A 14971-nucleotide genomic window follows, 5' to 3' on the forward strand; every position below is an offset into this window, starting at 1 on the left:
TTTATGATTATTTTATTCAGTAGTCTGGATTGTGTGCTTACCATGTGCCAGCTGGTATGATAGGTGTAAGGATACAGTAAGGGCTAAGCACAGAATAAATATATTTTGATAATCCTGTGAATGGTAAACTTAAAATGACACAATAATGTGATGCTATTTTAGTAAGTTTAGTAATTAAAAATGTATCTTTATTTATGCATATGTATAATGTACTATGATCCAGCAGATGTTGGCAATTTGAACTTCCAGATGTTCAAGCTGGTTTTAGAAAAGGCAGAGGAACCAGAGACCAAATTGCCAACATCCGCTGGATCATTGAAAAAGCAAGAGAGTTTCAGAAAAACATCTATTTCTGCTTTATTGTCTATGCCAAAGCCTTTGACTGTGTGGATCACAATCAACTGTGGAAAATTCTGAAAGAGATGGGAATACCAGACCACCTGACCTGCCTCTTGAGAAACCTATATGCAGGTCAGGAAGCAACAGTTAGAACTGGACATGGAACAACAGACTGGTTCCAAATAGGAAAAGGAGTGAGTCAAGGCTGTATATTGTCACCCTGCTTATTTAACTTATATGCAGAGTACATCATGAGAAATGCTGGGCTGGAAGAAACACAAGCTGGAATCAAGATTGCCAGGAGAAATGTCAATCACCTCGGATATGCAGATGACACCACCCTTATGGCAGAAAGTGAAGAGGAATTGAAAAGCCTCTTGATGAAAGTGAAAGAGGAGAGTGAAAAAGTTAGCTTAAAACTCAACATTCAGAAAATGAAGATCATGGCATCTGGACCCATCACTTCATGGGAAATAGATGGGGAAACAGTGGAAACAGTGTCAGACTTTATTTTTGGGGGCTCTAAAATCACTGCAGATGGTGACTGCAGCCATGAAATTAAAAGATGCTTACTCCTTGGAAGGAAAGTTATGACCAACCTAGATAGCATATTCAAAAGCAGAGACATCACTTTGCCAACAAAGGTCCGTCTAGTCAAGGCTATGGTTTTTCCTGTGGTCATGTATGGATGTGAGAGTTGGACTGTGAAGAAGGCTGAGTGCCCAAGAATTGATGTTTTTGAACTGTGGTGTTGGAGAAGACTCTTGAGAGTCCCTTGGACTGCAAGGAGATCCAACCAGTCCATTCTGAAGGAGATCAGCCCTGGGATTTCATTGGAAGGAATGATGCTAAAGCTGAAACTCCAGTACTTTGGCCACCTCATGCGAAGAGTTGACTCTTTGGAAGAGACTCTGATGCTGGGAGGGATTGGGGGCAGGAGGAGAAGGGGACGACAGAGGATGAGATGGCTGGATGGCATCACTGACTCGATGGACGTGAGTCTGAGTGAACTCCGGGAGTTGGTGATGGACAGGGAGGCCTGGCGTGCTGCGATTCATGGGGTGGCAAAGAGTCGAACACGACTGAGCGACTGAACTGAACTGAACTGAACTGATAATGTACTATGCAAGAGTTGTATATACATACATACATACATACATATATATATATATAAAATACATACATGTTAGATAAATATATCACGACAAATGAGAGTTAAAATGTGAATGTCAAGATCATAGATTGGTTATATTTGGGGTGTAGGACAATTATGGATAAATTTAACTTTCTAATATATATGTTTAATTTTTTCACTATGCCTGTATACTCATTATAATTAATCAGGGAAAATACATTTAAATAAAAGATTGGTATAGAGGACGGATTAGGATCAGAGATTGGGGACTGGAATGAGAATGATTTACAGAGCTTTTGCCATATGTTACAACTGAATTATTTGATTCTTAAGCTATATCCAAAGTTCAGGTAAAAAGATACTTTTGGAGGAAATGCATTTTATCCTTTCTGGCAGTTTTTTCAATTCAACAAATCAGACCATCTGGAAATTGTGATCAGATAGAGGTTTTACAGCTTCATTCACTGAGTTTGCTTTGGGATATGCCTGGGCTTGCCCGGTGGCTCAGTGGTACAGAATGGTAAAGAATCCACCTGCCAGTGCAGGAGACGCAGGAGATGTGGGTTCAGTCCCTGGGTGGGGAAGATAACCTGAAGGAGGAAAGGGCAAGCCACTCCAACATTCTTGCCTGGAGAATCCTGTGGACAGAGGAGCCTGGAGGGCTACAATCCATGGGATCGCAGAGTCAGACACGACTGAACTACTGAGCATGCCACCAGGTAGAGAAGAATGAAGACATTGGTCAGGCACTAGAATTAAAGACTGATAAAGGCATTTAAAAAAATTTACTGAAGTATTTATAGCCATAATATTTAAAGCAATGGTAAAATTTACTGCAGTACGTTTAGATAATTTGTTATCAGATTGAGGCCTCATGATTTATGATTACATATTTTTATCTGTCCAAAATAAATTTCAAAAGAAATCAAGGTTCTATGAATACTTTGCATAACAGCTCTATGAAAAGCAAATTTTAAAAAGTATAGCATACAAGGTAAATTTTTAATTTATTTGGATAAAACAGAAATTATTTCAGTTAGATTAAATATTTATTTTAATAATTATTTATGTCAGGTGTCCCTGGGTTTGAAAAATATAAAGAATTTTTTGCTCTGTTTGTTAAGGCTTTTGGACTATTAAATAAAACACATTAAATTACATCCTTAAGGTTTCCAGGTAAAAAAACAGTGACTGTCACTTAAAAAAGTCTTTAAATATTTTAATTGATACTGGACTCTATGCTCTGAAATTGTCCTTTCAGTTCAGTTCAGTCGCTGAGTCATGTCCGACTCTTTGTGACCCCATGCATCGCAGCACGCCAGGCCTCCCTGTCCATCACCAACTCCCGGAGTTCATTCAAACTCACGTCCATCGAGTCGGTGGTGCCATCCAGGCATCTCATCCTCTGTCGTCCCCTTTTCCTCCTGCCCCCAATCCCTCCCAGCATCAGAGTCTTTTCCAATGAGTCAACTCTTTGCATGAGGTGGCCAAAGTACTGGAGTTTCAGCTTTAGCATCATTCCTTCCAAAGAACAACCAGGGCTGATCTCCTTTAGAATGGACTGGTTGGAATTTCTTGCAGTCCAAGGGACTCTCAGGAGTCTTCTCCAACACCACAGTTCAAGAGCATCAATTCTTCGGCACTCAGCTTTCTTCACAGTCCAACTCTCATATCCATACATGACCACTGGAAAAACCATAGCCTTGACTAGACAGATCTTTGTTGTCCTTTACTGTATATTAATAAGGGCTTCCCTCATAGCTCAGTTGGTAAAGAATCTGCCTGCAAAGCAGGAGACCCGGGTTCAATCCCTGGGTCAGGAAGATCCCCTGGAGAAGGAAATGGCAACCCACTCTAGTATTCTTGCCTGGAGAATCCCATGGACAGAGGAGCCTAGCAGGCTACAGTCCATGGGGTCACAAGAGTCAGATATGACTTAGGGACTAAACCACATATACTAATACACTTTTCTAGAGTTTCTAACTTAACTTTAAAATGTGCTTAGAAAATGGAAGAAAATATTTTCTAATATCCCTATATATCAAGTCATATACCATATATTAAAAAGATAATATTTTTATTATACTAACTGTTCTATTAATAATTTCTAACATCTCAAAATTCTAGCATTCTCAATTAAAACACGTAAATATATGTGAGATGTTTTATATATACATGTAAAATATATAGCATAGACAAGTGCTAAATTTTAATATTAACCTATAGTTATTGCAACTAGTTAGGAGTCATAAGAAAGTGTAGAGGTTAAGAACAGTAGGGGTGTAGGGGTCCTGGAGTGGTCTGCAGTGGTTTGAAGTGCTACTGCGTGATCTTGTGAGAGCCAAACATCTTTCAAATAAAAGTTGTGTTCAAATGTTACATTTCAAAATGCCAAATTTGGGAAGGATAGTGGAGAGAAACAGTGACTCTTCATTGGCACTAATTCCACTGTGTGTGTGTGTGTAAGGGTGGTGAAGTAGCCTTATAGGCAAGAAGGAACTGTGTAGAACTTAAAGATGATGTTTTGGTCTATGGAACATATATAAGATTTGCAAGAATTTCTAACAAAGCAAATGGATAGGATGTTTCAGGATAAGATCAGAACCTGTGAACTCACATTCAAATCTTTAGTAGAATTATTAATTACATTAAAAATGTGAAGTTAGAAGTCAAGCAATTCTTCCAGTGCAGAATGAGTGCAAAACATTTAAAGGAAAACACAGTGTTTTTATTCAAAATGTGGGACTGTTGGTTTGAGGTTTTCCATGTGTAAAATACAAATGTTTATTAGGGAGGATCTGCAATCCTTTTCAGGTCTAAGATTTCTGAGGTCAGAGGAGGTTGTAAGCATTTTGCTACAGCTGAAGCAAAGCCATAAGTGCCTGCCTCAAAGCTGAAGTAGTTTCAAACCTCAGAAGATCTTTTTGATTTTAGGCAGACAGACACAAGGGCTTCCCAGGTGGCGCTAGTGGTAAAGAATCCATCTGCCAATGCAGGAGACACAGAGATGCAGGTTGGATCCCCGGGTCGGGAAGATCCCCTGGAGTAGGAATCGGAAGCCCACTCCAGTATTCTTGCCTGGAAAATCCCATGGACAGAGGAGCCTGGTGGGCTACAGTCCATAGCTTCCCAAAGAGTCGAACATGACTGAAGAAAATTAGCACAACACAGCACATGGGAAATTATACTCAATATCCTGTAATAACCTATAATGGAATATAATCTAAGAAAAAAACGGGAATAGAAAACACTCACAATTCAATAAGCCAAGTGTTACTATCACAATCTAAATGATGTAATCCTTTACCAATTAAGACCCAATTAGGGCTTATGTAATTTTATGGTTATTTCAATAAAGCATTAATTATATTGGGGACTAAAATTTCCTCAAGCATATTGCACTGAATATGCCTCAGACTTTATTGCAAATTGTATGATCCTTAATTTTGAGTAGTTTTGGTAATTGAATAATGTTTTCTAGTAAGGAAATAGTAAGGTATAAGTAGTAAAACATTCATTGATTTCAAACCAGGGAATGTGATGAAATAGCATTACATTATCAATTAGAATAACTCCAATGTTATTTCAGATTTTACATAAATACTGGCAGAAAGTAACTGGGAAAATGACCTTTTTTTCCCCTCACATACTTGAAACACTAAATTTTTTTCCCCTCACAGCCTTCACACACTAAATTTTCATCAAATTTCATAATGTATCATTAACATTTTAAGAACATTGTGAGAATCTTATAACCTGATACGCTAATGCATATCTCCTCCAGATTAGAGCAAAGAATAAATCAAACCATAGCAAAACTAAAGACAGATGCTCAAACCAAAGAAACATTTCTTTCTAGATCAGTGGAGCAAGATTAGACGTGGTTTCACTTGTTTTCTAACTTGGAACTGACTTTGTTTCTTCTTCGTACTCACCTTTGTGCCTACAAAAATGAAGGAGTGAGATACTTGAAAACTAGACATAGAGGGGAAAAGAAGACTGGCAGTTTCAGAGGCTTTAAAAAAATGTGGTTTTGTGCTTACATATCCTAGTCAGTGGTAACTAACCACTGCTCCTTCAATTTAACCCCATGGGCCTGGCATTTGAAAATTGTTTCTAAAGCTTTATGCCTTCAATACCTTCAATTTCAAAACAATAAACACAGAGGATGGACTGATGGAAAAAAGTCATTTTTGTTCTTTTTTTTTTTTTTTTCATAATGGTGACTTACAGTAGTAAGAATTAATATTAAGCTACATTTTATTTTCAAACAAGTTTGTTAATATAGAAAAAAGTATTCTTTCCTTTTCATGGATGAGAACATTAATACTTGAAATTAAAGTCACTTCACCTCCCCCACCCCCATCAACCTCATGCAAACTGCCAATCACAAAATGGAGAATAAAAGCCACTAATGTGGTTCATTTTTAGCATGATATTGAATTAAAGTGTAACCATCAGTAACAGGGCTTCCCTGATAGCTCAGTTGGTAAAGAATGTGCTTGCAATGCAGGAGACCCCAGTTCAATTCCTGGGTAGGGAAGATCTGCTGGAGAGGGGATAGGCTACCAACTCCAGTATTCTTGGGCTTCCCTTGTGGCTCAGCTGGTAAAGAATCTGCCTGCAACTTGGGAGACCTGGGTTCAATCCCTGGATTGGGAAGATCCCCTGGAGAAGGGAAAGGCTACCCACTCCAGCATTCTGGCCTGGAGAATTCCATAGCCTGTATAGTCCATGGGGTCTCTAAGAGTCCAACCTGATTAAGTGACTTTCACTTTCACTAGTAACAGGTAGATATTTACCATTGTCTTAACACAGTCTGCATTGTCCATAATACTCAATATGAGGAAGCAAACACACATTGAAATTTCATAAACTGGATTATGAGAACAAATGTTGGATGTCTCTCCAGCTTCTTATAATTGCTTAAGAATCTCGGGATTCCCAAAGTAGATGGAGGAACATTCTAAAAGATTATCTTTAAACAGTTATCAAGTGGCATGCCTCATTTCCTAACCACTTAGTCTTTGGGCTTTTTCTTGCCTATTATCTGAAATAGTCAGATACCATCTTCCAGGCACAGGGTCTCCACAGATTACTGGAAGTGAAAGCTAACCTGGAGAACTGGAGAAACTGCTGGCTGCTAGCAATCATTTGGAGGAAGCTTATTGCCTCTGTTGGATCCTCAAAAACTGGGAGACCAAACCAGTGCTGGCCTTGGGGCAAGGATTGGGTACAGGATGGATGGCACTAAGAATCAGCAAACCAGAGAGAGGAGGCGGGTGGCATTCATTTTTCTGACAGAATAGTGACTAACAGAGAGGAGGAAGCCTCCAAAGTACAAGTTAAAGGTCACATAATTTTTGTGGCAATTGTTTGAAGCCATTTGAGAAAATGTACTAGTGTTAAGTGTTTTTAGTTGAGTTTGTCCTACTTGGAATGACAGGTTTTCCCATCTCTTTCATTCACCTTCTTCATTCTCTCTAGATGACCTCAATGGGGATTAGGGGATTAGGGGTTTAGGGTGGGAGTGGGGAGGCCATAGAAACAGAACAAGTTCAGCCATTGATGGACCCATTTGTAAATGGGTTCATCATCATCAGTGTTAGTCACTCAATCTGTCGGACTCTGAGACCCCAAGGACTGTAGCCCTCCAGGCTCCTCTGTCCATGGAATTTTCCAGGCAACAATATTGAAATGGGTTCCCATTTCCTTCTCCTGGGGATCTTCCCAACCCAGGAATTGAACCTGGGTCTCCTGCATTGCAGGCAGACTGTTTATTTTCTGAGCCACCAAGGTTAGTGACCTGCTTTAAGAACTTTCACCTAGTCCCTTTCCTTTCATCAGATCCATTTTGTCACCATTTCCTTTTAACCTTATCCCACTGCCCAGCTTCTGTGTCTGCCTCATCCTCTTCCTTCCTCCCAGTGTTCTCCTCACCTGTCCACCGAAATGGCTGTCATAGAGTAGATGCTGGCGAACACCGCTGTGATAGGAAAGAAGTTCTGGAAGCGACAGTAGTTGGCGCCGAAGTACCACTCGCTGTGCAGCGCATAGATGAAGTTGACCAAGGTGTTGAAGGCGGCCATGGAGGCGTCGGAGAAAGCCAAGTTCACGAGGAAGTAGTTGGTGACGGTCCTCATGCGCTTGTGGGCCAGAATGATCCAGATGACGATGAGATTCCCGAAGACAGCCACGGCCACCACCACGCCGTAGGCGAGGGACCAGAGCGCGATGCGCCAGGACGGCTGCACGAACTGGTTGGTGATGTTAGACCGGGACTGCAAAGGCGCGGGGGAGGCCGCCGCCAGACCCAGCGGGGAGAAGGAAGCGGAAAGATTGCCGGCTTGGACGAGCAGTTGCAGCCACTCAGTCTCAGCCTTTCCCGCGGCTGCCCCAGGCTCGAGCGCACTCAGGTTCCCGGTGTCCGCGCCGGCCGTTCCCCCGTTCGTCCAGTTCGCGGCTACGGGGAGAGAGGCCATAGCGATGGGTATGCAACCTGAGTCCCCTCGCTCACCCACCGTCAGCCCGGCCCGTCTCCCGCGAAGTTCTTCTCTGCCTCCCAGTCGCTTCGCTGCTGAGCGGACCTCAGCCCCGCCCCGAATCGAGATGGAGAAGGTACCACGGCCCTTGCTGGTTAAGGGATGCTTGGACCCTGTAGGTGATGGGAAGAAAGGAGGCGCTTTCTCCAAAAGCGACTTTGAGCATCTATCGGGCAAGAAGGATGAGACAGTCTGAAAAAAGTGATGTTAGGGACTGGCGCCAGCGGAGACCCTCTGGGAATCACTCCTGCTGGAGTTCCCCGGGCACCAGCTGAAGCGCTGAGGTTCAGGAGCCGCTGCGAGCTTTATAGTCTCTTACAGGGCTCTGCTTCGGTGACGTTGTGGGGGCCGCGGAGCTGACAACCCCTTTTTGGAAGACGACTGCGCTCCTTTCCTCCACCCCCGCCCTCTGGGTTTCATTCATTCGCTGCTCGCTGGAGCTTGGCGGGTTGACAGGCTCAAGGAAGGGCTGCACTTTCTTATATGTAATTAAAATCTTGACAAGATTGTTTTTCGTCTTTTAACTTCAAGATATTTTGCTGAAGTCCCTGCTTTCAACTGTATTGTGGACTCTTATTTTCTAAACCAATTAAACCATTCACCCCTAAGGCATAGGCAAAGTCCCAGAAGATTTTCTGGCAATATCGCCTGTGGGTGCAGTTAGCTGAGGGCTGTGAGAACCGCTCGTTTGTTCACTGGCTTTTGGAATTTCACTCAAATTTCTGCTTGTGTGTTTCTGTTTTCCCTTCTCAGATCCCATTGCTTTTCCCGCTTCCCAAATCCACCCATTCCCTCTCTTCCTGTAATCTCAGTCACCAGAAATTTGTCCCCTCCTCTCTCCTAACCCCCAGGCAGAGAGAGACTTTGGCCCAGAGGATTCTCTCAGGTTGGAATGCCCTAACATACTGAGGGTAAATCAGAAATATCGAGATGTAGGTCTTCTTGAAACACAAGGACAAGACTTAAATTTCACCATTTCTCTGCGATGAATGATTCCTATGAACAATTACATAAGTACACAGGGCTATAGGGTTTTGAACATTTGGAGCCTTGGCTTTTAGGGCCTGATCATGTGGACACACTGATGAGAATGAGACAAATGAGCTTTGGCTGACAGCACCTGAGCTGGAGTGTTCTGTGGAGTGTGAGCTGGAGTCTGTGCTAGGTGGATCTCACCAGCCATTTATCAGGATGTTCCAGAGCCAAGACTCTCTTTTATATTAGTCTCTTGTGGAAGGGATTTAGGGCTACACGTATTTTTAACAATCTCCCCAAAACACTTGAAATCTTTTTCCCCCTACTTGAGCTCTTTTTTCCCCCACTTGAACTCTTTGTGCCTTGATTTCCTTATTTGAAAGTGAAGATTATTTTTTTAAATCTACATTTCAGGGTAAACAGGGGGATGATAACAGCCTTTCAACAACACCAAGCAGGAGAGAGACCTCAATAAATGTTAGTGCCCTTCTCTCTTGTTACAATATGCATTACATACAAACATTTTCAGGTAAGATGTATTGGAGAGCAAGTTTGATTTGCTTCAAGAGAATGTAGCTTGTGATTTGTGAACACTATTCTTTAGTGTAAGTATCTATTCCTTAAAAACCCTAATTATTGCATATATGGACTTAGAGTGATGAATAATATTCTCTTTTTTTTAGTTTTTATGACAAAAAGTTAGTGTATAGAAATAAATTTGAGGCACCCTAATAATAATTCTATGGACACAGCACTGCTTCAAAATAAATGCATGCTGAAAATGATAATTATCAAAGGTTATTATTTTCTATTTTTTCCCAGAAAGACCTGAAAAACATGTGATAAATCATAAGTTAACAGATTCCACACTTCCTGCTAATTAATTCTAAATTAAATTGTTTTCTTTTGAAAGGCAAATTACTTCTGTCAATTTACCATCTTGAAATTACTTAAGTTAAAATGAAAGTCTTCCTTCCCTAATGAAATGAAGGAAGAAAATTTTTAAAAGTTCTTTCATATGACACACACCATTTATCAAGATTATGAAATGGACCACGTTGTGGTTTGGTAATTATAACTTTAAATATTTGATCAAAATATGCATTCTGCTGCTCCTGCTGCTGCTGCTGCTAAGTCACTTCAGTGGTGTCCGACTCTGTGCGATTCCATAGATGGAAGACAACCAGGCTCCCCCATCCCTGGGATTCTCCAGGCAAGAACACTGGAGTGGGTTGTCATTTCCTTCTCTAATGCATGAAATGAAAAGTGAAAGTGAAGTCACTCAGCCATTTCCAACTCTTAGCGACCCCAAGAACTGCAGCCTACCAGATTCTGCCACCCATGGGATTTTCCAGGCAAGAGTACTGGAGTGGGCTGCCATTGCCTTCTCTGTAAAATATGCATAAAAGTTACTTATTTGTGTAAAAATCTATTCAGTTTACACTACTGTTTTACTTATTTGTGTTAGTTGCTTCAGTCGTGTCCAACTCTTTGCAACCCCATGGACTGTGTCCTGCCAGGCTTCTCTGTCCATGGGCTTTCCCAGGCAAGAATACTGGAGTAGGTTACCATTTCCTTCTACAGTTACTTGTCCATACAGATCATCATAAGTCTGTAATTTTGTCCTTATTGTACTTACACAGAAGTAGAAGTGATATGACAGAAAATGATTGGCAATGGAATTAGGAGAAGATAAAATAACAGGCATTTAAAAAGTTGATATACGGCAAAACCAATACAATATTGTAAAGTTAAAAAAATAAAATAAAATAAAAATAGAAACAAACAAACAAAAAAAGTTGTTTTCTTTCAGAAGAAGAGAGGGATCCAGGTCATAGCTTTCCTTTAGATCTGCCTTACATAGAAAGACTCTCCATGTGTCCCAGTAGAGTAGTTATTGTTCATGCATTGCTTCAATCATTCCTTTGTGTATTGAGTGTACTTCTTTCCAGTTCAGTTCAGTTGCTCAGTCGTGTCCGACTCTTTGCAACCTCGTGAATCGCAGCACGCCAGGCCTCCCTGTCCATCACCAACTCCCGGAGTTCACTCAGACTCATGTCCATCGAGTCAGTGATGCCATCCAGCCATCTCATCCTCTGTCGTCCCCTTCTCCTCCTGCCCCCAATCCCTCCCAGCATCAGAGTCTCTTCCAAAGAGTCAACTCTTCACATGAGGTGGCCAAAGTACTGGAGTTTCAGCTTTAGCATCATTCCTTCCAAAGAAATCCCAGGGCTGATCTCCTTCAGAAGTGACTGGTTGGATCTCCTTGCAGTCCAAGGGACTCTCAAGAGTCTTCTCCAACACCACAGTTTAAAAGCATCAATTCTTAGGTGCTCAGCCTTCTTCACAGTCCAACTCTCACATCCATACATGACCACAGGAAAAACCATAGCCTTGACTAGACGGACCTTTGTTGACAAAGTAATGTCTCTGCTTTTGAATATGCTATCTAGGTTGGTCATAACTTTCCTTCCAAGGAGTAAGCATCTTTTAATTTCATGGCTGCAGTCACCATCTGTAGTGATTTTGGAGCCCAGAAAAATAAAGTCTGACACTGTTTCCACTGTTTCCCCATCTATTTCCCATGAAGTGATGGGTCCAGATGCCATGATCTTAGTTTTCTGAATGTTGAGCTTTAAGCCAACTTTTTCACTCTCCTCTTTCACTTTCATCAAGAGGCTTTTTAGTTCCTCTTCACTTTCTGCCACAAGGGTGGTGTCATCTGCATATCTCAGGTTATTGATATTTCTCCTGGCAATCTTGATTCCAGCTTGTGCTTCTTCCAGTCCAGTGTTTCTCATGATGTACTCTGCATAGAAGTTAAATAAGGAGGGTGACAATATACAGCCTTGACTCACTCCTTTTCCTATTTGGAACCAGTCTGTTGTTCCATGTCCAGTTCTAACTGTTGCTTCCTGACCTGCATATAGGTTTCTCAAGAGGCAGGTCAGGTGGTCTGGTATTCCCATCTCTTTCAGAATTTTCCACAGTTTATTGTGATCCACACAGTCAAAGGCTTTGGCATAGACAATAAAGCAGAAATAGATGTTTTTCTGGAACTCTCTTGCTTTTTCCATGACCCAGCAGATGTTGGCAATTTGGTCTCTGGTTCCTCTGCCTTTTCTAAAACCAGCTTGAACATCTGGAAGTTCACGGTTCACGTATTACTGAAGCCTGGCTTGGAGAATTTTGAGCATTACTTTACTAGCGTGTGAGATGAGTGTGATTGTGCAGTAGTTTGAGCATTCTTTGGCATTGCCTTTCTTTGGGATTGGAATGAAAACTGACCTTTTCCAGTCCTGTGGCCACTGCTGAGTGTTCCAAATTTGCTGGCATATTGAGTGCAGCACTTTCACAGCATCATCTTTCAGGATTTGAAATAGCTCAACTGGAATTCCATCACCTCCACTAGCTTTGTTCATAGTTTCTAAGGCCCACTTGACTTCACATTCCAGGATGTCTGGCTCTAGGTCAGTGATCACACCATCGTGATTATCTTGGTCATGAAGATCTTTTTTGTACAGTTCTTCTGTGTATTCTTGCCATTTCTTCTTAATATCTTCTGCTTCTGTTAGGTCCATACCATTTCTGTCCTTTATCGAGCCCATCTTTGCATGCAATATTCCCTTGGTATCTCTGATTTTCTTGAAGAGAGCTCTAGTCTTTCCCATTCTGTTGTTTTCCTCTATTTCTTTGCATTGATCGCTGAGGAAGGCTTTCTTATCTCTTCTTGCTATTCTTTGGAACTCTGCATTCAGATGCTTATATCTTTCCTTTTCTCCTTTGCTTTTTGCTTCTCTTCTTTTCACAGCTATTTGTAAGGCCTCCCCAGACAGCCATTTTGCTTTTTTGCATTTCTTTTCTATGGGGATAGTCTTGATCCCTGTCTCCTGTACAATGCCATGAACCTCCACCCATAGTTCATCATGTACTCTATCTATCAGATCTAGTCACTTAAATCTATTTGTCACTTCCACTGTATAATCATAAGGGATTTGATTTGGATCATACCTGAATGGTCTAGTGGTTTTCCCTACTTTCTTCAATTTAAGTCTGAATTTGGCAATAAGGAGTTCATGGTCTGAGCCACAGTCAGCTCCCAGTCTTGTTTTTGCTGACTGTGTAGAGCTTCTCCATCTTTGGCTGCAAGGAATAGAATCAATCTGATTTTGGTGTTGACCATCTGGTGATGTCCATGTGTAGAGTCTTCTCTTGTGTTGTTGGAAGAGGGTGTTTCCTATGACCAGTGCGTTCTTTTGGCTTCTTTCCAGAAGCTATACCAAATACTAGGGATATAGCAGCGAAACAGCTGGATACGAACCCTGTCTCCACAGAACCTGCAGTCCAGTAGTATTTTTGATATTGAAGTGAGAATCATGAGTGATAGAACGGTAAGGCACAGACAGCAATGGAACTATGTCACCAAGGAAGTGGATGCTGTTCCCACTGGCTTCTTTTAACTTTGCTTAAAACTTTTCTTTGTGAGGATAAAGTGAAGTGTTAAAATGAAGATAGACTTAGCAGAAGCTTATGCCTTGAAAAATGGGAAGGCTTAGGAGATAATGGTTAAGGAGAAGGTTTTCCAACTAAGAGAATTTGTTGAATAATCTGGCCATCATAGCTCCAGAATCTGAATCCTGCTCTTATCTAAGCCCACGCTGCTGATTTCCTAATTCTTCCTCATCCTCTTTCTCTTACCTTAAGAACTCCAAAAGTCTTAGCCTTGAACTACCAAGGAAAGAGGCCACGAGGCCAAGATACACCTTCTAACACACTAGAAGGTGACTTAGAGAGGTATCCAATGCTCCCACAGCTAGAACCTGGAAGTATGTTTGAGTATGTGCCTATGGAAATATCTGAGGATCCTGGGAAGTAAGCCAAGCATGGTACTGAGGGAGACATTAATAGGTTTTAGATTTAGTGTGTAAATCTTGGTTTGATGGAATAAATGTAATACAAATTATGGTCATTTATGTGAGTGCTTATAGTTTGTTCCTAATAACCAAGAAATGTTTGCCCATTTTACTGTGCATAATAGATTACATTTTTCCAAATTTTATTTACTCTCCATATTTTTATTTATAATACTTACTGGTGATGTTCCCCATTAATTTGCTAACAATTTATATTAATAGAATGGATCCTGGCCATGTATTATTTTTTCCTCTCTTACAACTCCAGGAAACAATATGGCATATTTCATGCTTATATTTTTATTTTTAACAGGCCTCCCCAAAATAAACATTTCAGGATAGAATTTAAGGTACTGTTGCTGGCTAGTGAGGGAGTTATTTTCAGAAAGGAAAGGTTGTCAAATTTCCAGATTTCTGTCTCTGGCAATAATCTGTTTGACAGTTCTCCAGCACTTTTAGTTTCAATATGTTCATTATTCCCCATTATGTTGAGATATTCTTTTCATCAGTATCATTTCCTGGTAAATCTACTCTTTGACTCTCACTTTATTGGTTTCCCTTTATTATTTCATTGTACCTGCTTGGCAGTTACACTGAGGTCATTTCCACCCTCTGAGTTTTGGGCTCCTAAAATCAGATGGCTCAGTATTGCTGGCAACCCACCAATTAATCAATAGTAGATCATCTCCAGTTAATTGTGCAGACAGCTACTCAGCAATATTTGCTGTCTACCAGACACCCTTTCCATGTGGGTCTATGATCGGTTCCCAGCCATTCTTCAATTCTCTTTCTTTTCCATCTTCCTCTTTGTGTTTAACAAATTATGTTGTTTCCAAAGTATCTGACAGAAGAATTTCACATTTCTGTGCATTCCATCCATCTCTTAGGAATTTATTGTCTCTGTGAAAGTGGTTTATCTTCTTTCATCTGTGCTATGCGTTCTTTTAACAATTCCTATCCTCTCTCTCTCTTAAACACTTACTTTTCTATAAGATTGAGGCATATTTAAGAATCTATATGAAATAGCCCTTTTCCTGATTACATTCCATTTTGGTTACCACTGTTCT

At 40.9% G+C, this 14971-nt stretch overlaps 1 protein-coding gene across 1 annotated transcript in view; it reads right to left on the reverse strand.

The window, feature by feature from the left end:
• TACR3 (tachykinin receptor 3) overlaps positions 1 to 8541 on the reverse strand; it is a 77894-nt gene extending 69353 nt beyond the window's left edge. The window contains exon 1 of the mRNA XM_055587863.1: positions 7415 to 8541. Within this exon, the coding sequence (XP_055443838.1) occupies positions 7415 to 7956 (542 nt within the window). The 5' untranslated portion in view covers positions 7957 to 8541. The remainder of the gene's footprint in view (positions 1 to 7414) is intronic.
• Between the last annotated feature and the right edge of the window lie 6430 nt (positions 8542 to 14971).

The sequence above is a fragment of the Bubalus kerabau genome, chromosome 7 (genome assembly GCF_029407905.1).
Source record: "Bubalus kerabau isolate K-KA32 ecotype Philippines breed swamp buffalo chromosome 7, PCC_UOA_SB_1v2, whole genome shotgun sequence".
Lineage (NCBI taxonomy): Eukaryota > Metazoa > Chordata > Mammalia > Artiodactyla > Bovidae > Bubalus > Bubalus kerabau.